Here is a 12152-nt window from a genome sequence, read left to right on the forward strand (position 1 = left end):
TTGTGAAATGATTGAAAATAATTATTATTTAATGCCTTCTGTGGAAATTGTATTTCTTATTTGTTACACATCTGTTTTAATGATTAATTATATACATTTGAAAGAATGCAGGTATACAATGGGACAGACCTTTGTTTGATTGATTGATTGATTGATTGATTGAAAACTTTATTAACAGATTGCAGAATGGGTACAGTACAGTACAGCTCAATTACATACAATTGTTAAGGGGATGCAGACCAGAGAAAGACTTTCGTCTTGTTTACATCAGGGTCCCCCATTTTCAATTCATCATAACATATATGACACACACGACATACAGATAGACAGTACTGCTACATCTATACATTTATGACATACCAGATTTGCAAATACAGTACTGTTTGTGATACAAAAAGAGTCCAGAAAAGAGAGTATATACATTTGACGTAGAAACTGTTGGAGGATGTTGGGTAGGAGGGGTGGGTGGGGGACACTGTACAAGCAAAACTGTACATTGGAATATTGACAAAACCATACTTGGTCATTTACTGTACATTGGAGGGGGTTGATATAGCTATAAACCTGCATTCCTTCGAATATATCATTAATCAATTAAACTTATATTGAAATACACTATATAGCCTATATACACCAACACTGAAATGACAGTGGATAAATAAATAAATAAGAACTAAAGCTAATCGCATGGAAATAGCAAGTCTTGTGTGCGCCAGTATGGCCTACGTGTCTAATGAACAGTATAGGCTTAATATATTCTAGTTACTTGTTTCATTAGGATTTAGTAGATACTATATATGCTCTGCCTCTGCCCTACGTACAGTATAGAATAATGAAAGACCCTCACCACCCCAACAACAGCCTGTTCATGCTGCTGCGGTCAGGCAAACGCCTGCGAACACCAGCAACTAGGACAGAGAGACTTCGGCTCAGCTTCTTCCCTCAGGCCACCAGAGCCTTGAACACTGAACTCTCCACACACAAGCACACATGAGCACACACACAACACACACACTGTACACGCTCACACACTAGCAGCCACTTTAACATGAGTACACACATACTCATGCTGCACACGCTCACACTTATTTTTTTTTATCCACTTTTTCTCCCATTTTCTATATTTTCTCCCATCCCAATTTCGTATCATCCAATTCAACCCTCCCCTGTCACGAACACTGTTTCTTGCCTCCCACAAGCCGGCTGCAATGTGGACTAAGTCATACATAGCACAAGTCCCCTCCGGTACTTGAGGTAACAGCAGTCGCATCTTTTCACCTGCGCAGCTCGATCTCTCAGTGGCGAGGAGTAACGCGTGGGAGGCTCACGCTGCCCCCGACACTTACTGATTCTACTGCGCAGGCGCACCAACCGACCTGTAGGAGTCGCTGTCCACAACGCCCGATCCCCAGGCGAGCCCAGCGTCTCCGCATTCGTGGCGAGCGCCTTGCCCACTACGCCACGTAGCCGCCCCTGCACACGCTCACACTTATGGCCACTTTACAAAAGGAAAGGTCACTTTAAGAATAGTATAGTATAAGTTGAGATTGTATAATATAGCATTGTATAACAGTGTACATAAAGACCCAGTGCCTCATCCGTAGCTAACAGTGTATTGCACTACCACAGAACCTAGCATGCCCTACCATGCTCTGTAAATAACTCATGTACATATACCAATATGCCCTACTTTGTTTACTTGTTTATTGCACAATGTCGTTCTATTGGATTCTTATTATATATTACTATTGTATTATGCACATCGTTGCGGGCAAGACCCCCCGCATTTCATTGTATACTTGTATGCCGTGACAAATAAAACTCTTGACTTGACTTGAGTATAAGTACAGACTGTACCTATACTGTACGTAGGGCAGAGCATATAGTATCTACTAAATCCTAATGCAACAAGTCATTAATGGAATAATAAGCCTATACTGCGTTCATTCATTACGCCGTAGGCATTAATGGAATAATAAGCCTATACTGCGTTCATTCATTACGCCGTAGGCTACAGTATACTGCGCACGCGCGCGCGCGCGTGTGTGTGTGCGCGCGCTGCGGCAGTTGTACCACGAGCTGTACTATTTGGTAAATTTTCGGGAATGAGACCCATTGTCAGGCCAGAGATAGAATTAAACTAGTGAGCATGATCCAGCTTCCTGCTTTACAAAGGACTACACTGAGTGGAAAAATGGCGGGAAACAAACAATGCCAGACAGAGGTTGTGGTGTTTAGTTCTACCAAATGAACACTTTCCACTGACCATATTTTTGAACAGGGATGTATTTGGCCACAGAGAGAGAATTACTCAGTTATGACTCAATCTGGTAAATTTATTTAATGTTGCTTTGCGATGGAATTTCCTTTTAGGAAAGCCCACACAACAGTGGTAAATAAATGAATAAATACATACATACAATGAAAACAATCACTGAAATGTAAATGAGCCATTGTTATGTCCGACTGAATATGATGAGTCACATAATGGACAAAGTGAGGAGTCATGGATTTTATGTATTGGAATTACAATAACAAAATGATAACGGTAATTTAATTTACCTTTACAGTTACTGTAAAAGAAGAATCAGACAATAGGTACTTGCTCGTAAAACGTACTGTGAGATTATAGAGACTAAAATAATTGTATACATCTTGAAAATGTTGACCATGCATGCAGTCAATTATTAGTTTGACTGTATATTCTGTGGATTTTAACCAAAAATATATGATTATACTATTCTTGATTTTGTTATTGTTATAATGGATTACATTTTCAAAGTAACTTTTCCAATCCTGTGAACCTGTGCACCTCCTCCTTTTTTGACCAAGGAAACATGAATATTCATCTGCTAAAGTGATACACGTCACCATTTGTAACATAGACATAGATATGCACACTGACACACACACACACACACACACACCCACACACACACACACACACACACACACACACACGCATGCACGCACACACACACACACACACACACACACACACACACAGACACACACACACACACGCACGTGCGTGCGCACACAGCATATTGGCTAGGGATTTCTGATTGTCCAGTAAAAAGTATTTGGCTGCAGACTGTAATCCTGTAAGGCTCCAGCCCTGATCTCATCAGCTTCCACAGCCACTTCATCACTGTCATCACCACCAACACAATGAAATTACTACCAGATACACTGAGAGAGCAGAGAGAGAGAGAGAGAGAGATAGAGAGATAGAGAGAGAGAGAGAGAGAGAGAGAGAGAGAGAGAGAGAGAGATAGAGAGAGAGGGGGAGAGAGAGAGAGAGAGATCGAGAGAGAGAGAGAGAGAGAGAGAGAGAGAGAGAGAGAGACATACACAAAGCATGTGAGAAACGGATGATTACAAAATGTAATCGAGGAGAGAAATAGAAAAACAATAATAACAATAAGTAACAATCAAGAATAAACAATTATATATAAGAACTGTGAAGACACGTTCAAAACCTCCTGAATTAAATGTCATCCACTGACCTCTAGTGCTGGTGTGGATCCTACATGGTACATGTAGCTCCATGGTATCACTCACTCATTTGCCTTCATATTTGCTCGTTAGCCTAAAAGTTAGAATTGTGTTTGTTTGTTTGGTTGTAATGGGACTGGGTTTCACCAGTTTGACTGCAGGCACTCTTGCACTCACACTTGCAAACATTTAGGGATGCAATGGATCACACAAGAGAACTCATGGTTTGGATCTTATCATGGTTTTGAGTCGCAGATCAGATCATTTTTCAGATCAGTAAAATACCATTGATTCTGTAAAACACTTAAAACAAGGAACCTTTGATCATGGTCTTAAATGAAAACAACATCTAAATATGATTCTAGGACAAACGATAAGAAACCTGCTTTTTGAATCTCCTTACAACAGTGTATTTCTGTCACGCTCATTATGGGTGAGTAAGTATGTATATTCTACTTAACTGCCAGGACCTGTTGCTCAGACCTAACGTTACATGACTGGTTACATGGTTGCGTTACTTTTGCTGGACCATGGGTGACAATAGCTACAGTAAGTTTGGCTGAGCTTCGCAAAGAAAGATGGAATAAAGCAAAACGCAATAATGTGCAGCATGGTCATTTCATGCAAGCAAGGACGGAACTCCAATATGACAAAGCTTTTCTGCTCCGTGCAGACTTAATGACTTCATACTCAAGGTATACTCAAGTTATCTCCTGTTACAGCGCTAACATAGCGTGGAGAGAGGTCTGGCTATGAAACGTTTCATAATGTACCATTTGTTACATGAAAGATTTCCGTACCAGGAAACAATCTGTGACGTCCGTTAAGAACCTGTAACTAGTGGACGCAGTGCCAACCCGATTCCAGTTGGTTCCATTGTCAACAGAGGCAGTAATTCCACTACAATGGTTACATTTAGCAATTAATCCGTAGTTCACATGCGTGCCAAACTGCGGGGGGTGATCTGTACGGATCATGGATCAACGGCGTTCCATTACACCACGACAAACAATGCTTAGATAATGTCTTCCTCTTCGATACTGTGATGGGTTAGGAACAATACAGGCCAGTGTTGTTTAGTATTATAATGTTTTCATATATTTTCTCTTTTGTATAGGCATCTGGTATGAATAATATATATTCATATACAGGTGCAGCTCAATAAATTTGAATATCGTGGAAACGTCTATATATTTAGCTGTATTGATGCAGTCATTTGTGCAAAAGGAGCCCCAACCAAGTACTGAGTGAACATACATAAACAGACTTTTCAGAAGGCCGACATTTCTATATACAAAAGAAAAATACATCTATTTAAAAAGAATTATTGGTGATACAGAATTTTGGGCTTTCATGAGCTGTAAGACATAATCATCAAAATTAAAACAAATAAAGGCTTGAAATATTTCACTTTGTGTGTAATGAATCTATAATCTACGAGAGTTTCGCTTTTTGAATTGAATTACTGAAATAAAATAACTTTTCCACGATATTCTAATTTATCAAGCTGCACCTGTATATACAATAGATTAAAAACTAAATATTCTATTCTATTTTCATCAAACGATTAAGCTGATGAATGGCTTAACCCTTTCACTGCCACACGACAGAAGGTTAACCCTTTACTATCACACAACCGATGGCGACCTTCGGTTGTGTGATAGTAAAGGGTTAACCTTCTGTGTATTGTCGCAGTGAAAGGGTTAAACCATTTTGGTAGTGCGGCAGTGAAAGGGTTAATAGAATGGCTGCAACAATCTATCTATTTATTTAAAAAGGCAGCCCCAAAGATAGCTGGTTCAGAACCATGAAATCACAATAAAAAAAAATTGCGGGGTGGTTAATGATTAAATACCAGTAAAAGCAAGAACAAGACCACATTGAGCCAAGAACTGCCCACTCAGCCACTAAATAAATGACTGTTGTCCCTCTCAATTGCAGTAGTAGCGTGACCCGTGACCTGTGGGGACCTGTTCGCTCTGCCTCAACCCTGCTTCTACCTCATTACAGAGGGGTCACACACACACTGGAGGTCTCAAAGCAGAGCTCTGATATGGCACAACATCCATCACGCACGCACGCACGCACGCACGCACGCACGCACGCACGCACGCACGCACGCACGCACGCACGCACGCACGCACGCACACACACACACACACACACACACACACACACACACACACACACACACACACACACACACACACACACACACACACACACACACACACACACACACACACACACACACACACACACACACACACACACACACACACACACACACAGGGACTCTGGTAAAGTTGCTGTCAAATATAATCATACAGCTTAAGAGGTTGCTGTGGGCGTATGGCTGTGTGTGGTGTTTGCAGTGCTAAAACTATATTAAATATTATAGCTATGGATCTAATAATATAGTCGATTGTCATTGCGTTTCTTTCCGGTCAAGATGCAAGAAACAGATAATTTTCTTTCATCAATACATTCCCGTTTATAACGTGGTGAATATGAGTATAGTTTTAGAGTAATTCTGTGTAATCCCAGGAAACGCCGCTAAACAGCATTTTAGTGCATTTCATTATAAACCGTGCCATTCCTCCTCTTGGATCAACAATCAATCTTAAATCAACGCTAGATTATCGGTATTATGTTTCATCATGGATGCACGAAAGGGGGGGGGGGGTGCGCCCTTCCGTGCTTTGATCACTACCAACGGAACACGCCACACACACACACCACACACACACGCCCCGATCAGCATGAAGGAATTTTTGGATCAACGCAATATTGATACCATATAGTCCTTACCTTGACCAGGATCTGACCCGAAAAGAATATTCGAATTATCTGATTGCCATTCCAAGTACTGATCGCGATCGTGTTTCCAACATAATCCAGCAATGAACATGAACCCGGGGGGCCCGACCCTCGTCGATGCAAGCGTTATAAGCGCTTGCCCTGCCCGAGTAGTTAGACCCTGCCCGCACGCCGCAGCTCGGCCCACACACCAAGCCACATCGTTTCAAATGGAGTGCAATAGCGGCCGCAAGGCGTTAGGCGGTGGTATTGGACGTTTGCAATCCCAGCCCATTCCCAATGTTAACATCAGGCTGGATGGATGGATTATGAATGGAAATAGCGAATAAAAGAAATAACGACCAAAACCCGACTTTTCTCAGGTTTGGCGCTCAAGCAATGGCGAGTTAACCCGATTTATGTCGGGTCTGGCGTCCATTGTGTTAAAGTTGAAGTTTATTGTAATCTGTTGTTGTAATGTGTAAATTATTGGCTAAAATACTATTGTTGGTAGAAAGATTGTCGATCACAATGCATACACCTGTTACACTTTAAGACTTTAGAGAACTATTGGCATCAATGTTTACTGAACTGAATGTGAGCAGCAAAAACCGACTAGGACCTATATAGACTACAAAACCTCTCTCATCTATACATTGAATGGGCCTTTAGTTTACTCGTTTAAGGCTTGAAGAGATCTCCTGGTTGACACTGGTGTAGAAGCCCCTTTGCCCTGCATTTATCCTGCATCATCACCACCACCACCACCACCACCACCACAGGGTTTTCCAATAATTCCTAGATTTCTCTAATCCCTCTCTCAACAACACATCAGCTGTGCTATAGCCTGGTAGAGCAATTTAATTTAACAGAGAGGGCAGCTGCTTCTGAATATGCATGCGTTGCTTCCTTGTGGGGTTCCTAATCAATATAGAACTGCCTGGAATCACTGTGTTAGCCAATCACAGCAGATCAGAGGATGACATGGAATCACTGTGTCAGCCAATCACAGCATATCAGAGGATTAGATGGAAGTGTTGACTCATGACTCTGTTGAGAGGGGGTAATTAGATGAAATCCTGGTGTGATAACCATGGTAATACCATATAGCCTGTAATAACATATAACCTAACCATGGTAAATACCAAATGGGGACTAAACAGGGCAATGTATTGTTCTAAACAAGGTGACCTGTGTCTCATTATGGAGCGGTTTCTACTCAATCAATTCTATAGACCTGGAAATCTATGACTGCCTCTCTGGGGCCTTATCAGTTAGCTCTCTTAATATCCTGTCCTCTAGTTAATAATGCTCCATAGCCATTAGGGGATCATTCACATTCAACGGGAAGATATGATGCTGGATACAATTACAAGGGGCTCAGATTGTGGGGCATTGTGATTAAATTTGAAGACCCCAGGGGAACCCAAACCAGATCATGCATTATATTCTCCTGGGAGGAGCGGGGATGAAGAGATCCGGTGCCGGAGAAAGAATATGTGTTTGGTGTCGGGACACTATAAAGAAAATGAGCAGGGCAGTGAAAAGGTCAGTCCTGCAGAGCGGAGAAGGATGGAGAGGCTTTAGAAAGGCTGTTAACTCCCCATGGAAGCTGCATGACAAAACAAACCGAAGCCGTGAGCTGCTGAGGAAATACTGAGGTGAAAACCAGTGGAGGCTGCTGACCAAATTTTTAGGTGAAGCACAAATTATTATATTATATTATATATTAAATAATATTTTTAAAACATCCCCCACTGTGTGTCAGTGGTCAGTGGACACAGATGAAAACATATTAACATTAGGTGACAGCGGACCTGACCAGATGAAAACATATTAGGTGACAGCGCACCTGACCAGATGAAATCATATTAGGTGACAGCGCACCTGACCAGATGAAATCATATTAGGTGACAGCGCACCTGATCAGATCAAAACATTTTAGGTGACAGCGCACCTGACCAGATCAAAACATATTAGGTGAAGGTGACAAGGAAGCCACAGACTCATACCCCCCCGACACTCAACTAACCGCCTCGGACAGTCCTTCATACCAGTGGCCATCAGGCTCCAGAACTGTGGGCAGTCCTGCTGCCAGACATCGACCTAGAACTAATAGGAACCCAAGTAGGACAATAACACTACCTTATGCATACTGCACCTTATGTGGATACTGTGATACTGTGAATAATGAATAATGTATATTTCAGTTAGTTAGATAGTAAATTATATTGACCTATTTGTTTACACTGCTTGTGTTGTTTTCACTACCTGTACCCCCCCCCCCCCTTCCCCCATGCTGCTATGATGCCTGAATTTCCCCAAGGGGATCAATAAAGGAATATCTTATCTTATCTTAAAAGGAAAGATGAAATTACCTACCTGGGTTCCATCCTATAGAGGCAAATCTTTCCTGTGACAAAATGGGATCCAATGTAATAAAACTAAGTCAACCAACGAACTAGATTCCTGTACCGGATCTCCTCTCTGGTAAACAAGAATACCTTGAAGACTCTAACAGGAGCACTCATTCAAGGGTACTACGACTATGCTTGCACCTCATGGTACCAAAGCACCTCAAAGGCACTAAAAACAAGATTACAAACATCACAAAACAAACTGGTCAGACTACTGCTTGACCTAACTCCTAAAACCCACCTCACCCCTGTCCACTTTGACAACCTAGGATGGCTTAGAGTAGACGACAGAGTACAGCAACTTGCAATGGGCCTGGTCTACAAGATACACTACACCACTAAGATACCCATGTGCATGTCGAAATACTTCCCAAAGGTCAGTGAATACCACAACCACAACACCAGAGGGAGTTCCACAAATCATGTTCAACCCAGATAAAATAATTTAAAAAGTAAAAAAAAAAAAAAAAAAAAAAAAAAAAAATTAATAAAAGAAAATAGTCATAACTTAGAAATGAGATTGCATAGGTCTATGAATCGATATCGCGATTCTGTTTCGATTAATTGCCCAGCCCTACAGAGTGTACAGTAAGTTAGCTTGGTGATTATCATTGTGATGTAGGCTAAGCTGGCTAGCTACTGTTAGCATACAAGCACTGTAGCCTACTTACTTTTTCATCCACAACGTTTTTTCTGATCCAGATGCATAAGTCCACTTCTTCATGTTGCTCAGTTGCTGGTTTATACTTCGGTCCTAATGTTGGCGCAAAGTTTAATTTAGCCTGACTTGACTTGTTATAGCTGTACATCTTACTTTCTACTAAACAACAACTTTCTCATAGTCTCAACTTTCACATAGTCAAAACGGGTCCAGCTGCATGTCCGGAGGATAGGTTTAGCTCGGGCCAATCTCAAGTTTCTCAAGTTTCTTTATTAGTTGTCATACAGAAGTACAGAATACTTTTATACAAAATGCTTCTTTATGTTACAACTAATGTATGTACTTTATGTATGACAACTAATAAAGAAACTTGAGAAACTTGAGATTGGCCCGAGCTAAACCTATCCTCCGGACATGCAGCTGGACCCGTTTTGAATTTGCAATGCAGCAATCTCTGATTGGATTTGCAAGGCTGCCAATCATATTCAACCTCCGTGTATTGGATGTCAAGGGCTGTCAATCAATCAACCCTCCATTCAATGGCAAGAGTTTAACTGCACAGACCGTGCTTAGATGAAGTTAATAGCCTATTTTGATTCGCTGTTATTTATTATTTATTTAACAATGGGTCACACCTGTGAAGTTTTCTTCACGAATAATTACTGCAGGCAATACTGCAGTGCAGGCCTGCTCAGAGCTGTCAATTTTGGCAATTTTTGAAGAAAAAAAAAATTCACTGGAATTTTTTTTACAGAGGAAAACATGTATAATAAAAAAATAATAATAATAATAATTAAAAAAAAAATATATATATATAGTATATGTAAATTAATAATAATTATGAATTATGAGTGAATTTGTGTTTCACGTGTTGTCATAGAGAAACCTCCACTGGTGAAAACCCTGAATAACTTTACTGGGATAATCTCTACACTCGTATAAACACACACGGCTACATTTCCCCTCCAAAAACACTCTTGGTTCAACCTGTTTATCGTTTCAGTTTTGGAGAACAGCACTACATTGTGTTAATATGAACATACTGTGCCGTTGTGTTGTAAATGTGTGTGTCCTGTACCAAACTATATTGTGGAAGATTACTCAAGAGAGTAGAACCTCTGAGTCTGTGTGACTTTCTTACAAAGACGATGGTTTTCTGTGTGACTTTCTACGAAGACAATGGTTTTCTGTGTGACTTTCTTACAAAGACTGTGGTTTTATGTGTGACTTTCTACAAAGACAATGGTTTTCTGAGGGACTTTCTTACAAAGATGGTGGTTTTCTGTGTGACTTTGTACAAAGACAGTGGTTTTATGTGTGACTTTCTACAAAGATGATGGTTTTCTGTGAGACTTTCTTACAAAGATGATGGTTTTCTGTGAGACTTTCTTACAAAGATGGTTTTCTGTGTGAATTTGGGAAAGTGAATGCTCTTCCAATACATTATTTGCTGTAGAGTTGCCCTTGTGCAAGGCACGGTAGAGGACTGTGGTTGTACTGGGAAGTTCCCAGGTGTGAATGATGCTGTGTGAGTGTGTAGCAGGGTGTTTCTAAAAAAAACAACAAAAACATAGCTGCTTGGCAAATCTGCCCTGGATGAGTAAACCTGCAGTCTAATGATTTTGTGGATCAAAAAACAGTATGGATTGTCTCTGCTCTCAGCCTGGCCTCAGAGCGATTAAACATCCAATGACCTTTCCGTGTGACTCCAGTATTTTACCTCAAACCTCTTCACCACAGCAGCGAAGGCCGGGCTGGTCCTGCAGCTCTCCTCCAGCAGGGCCATGCTGCGGTCGTACTCTGAGATGTAGGAGTCAAACAGCCTGAAGTCCTCCTGACGACTCAGGATCACATCCACCACCCTCTGGCTCTCCTCCCTGCACAGGTGGGGAAATCACACTGGCATCTCTTCTAGACAATGATATGCTGCATAGTGGGATCTACAGGGAGCTAAAAACAACTAGGTCTGTTGTAGGGCTGGGAGGTATACAGAATAGGAAGGGATACTGTCATGGATCCATGCAAAGGAATAGATTTTTACAATACCATCGTCCATCACGATAAATACATAATGGTACAAAATCTTTATACGTTAATCAAAAAAGTATTTATTGAGAGCAGCCGTATTTAAAAATGTTTATATTTTTTTTAATGACATGACACCATGACAATTGTATTACATAAAAGATGAAAACATTAAAAATATGTCATATCACATTGCAATTTGTACTGAAAAACATATACAGTCAAATATATACTGTTATATCAGTCTAATCAAAACTATTATCATTTCTACTGAACGCACAGAGAGAAAATTATCTTCTTGTCTGACTCTGCAGAAGACAGTAAACACATCCCATAATGTTGGCACGTTCCTTTCACTACCACACTACAAAGGGTAGTGTGGTAGTGAAAGGTTAACCTTCTGTAGTGTGGTAGTGAAAGGGTTAACCTTCTGTAGTGTGGTAATGAAAGGGTTAAGAATAAATTATTTGCATTAGTCCTCAAGGATAGCCCAGAGGATATTTGTGTACAACTATCTTGCAAAGTGAGAACTAAGGACTAAGACTTGAACCTGTGATGTCATCAAAACGTATGACAGTAGGGAATTAAGAGTAAGAGGGGATTTTCGAGAGATAAGAGCAGGTTCTGGTTAAGGACTGATAACAGCAACGACAGAATAAAGCTAATTTCACTCTCATCTTCACTTCCTTATTCATTGTTATTACAGTACGGCGCATTCATTCCTTTTACACAACTCCAGATGTTGATAACAC

General features: G+C 40.8%; 1 protein-coding gene across 1 annotated transcript in view; it reads right to left on the reverse strand.

Moving 5' to 3' along the window:
* The window catches only part of fgd5a (FYVE, RhoGEF and PH domain containing 5a), a 181556-nt gene that overhangs the window by 61094 nt on the left and 108310 nt on the right, over nt 1–12152 (reverse strand). The window contains exon 7 of the mRNA XM_084315770.1: nt 11096–11252. Within this exon, the coding sequence (XP_084171896.1) occupies nt 11096–11252 (157 nt within the window). The remainder of the gene's footprint in view (nt 1–11095; nt 11253–12152) is intronic.

This window comes from Notolepis coatsorum (genome assembly GCF_963971535.1).
Source record: "Notolepis coatsorum genome assembly, chromosome: 6".
Lineage (NCBI taxonomy): Eukaryota > Metazoa > Chordata > Actinopteri > Aulopiformes > Paralepididae > Notolepis > Notolepis coatsorum.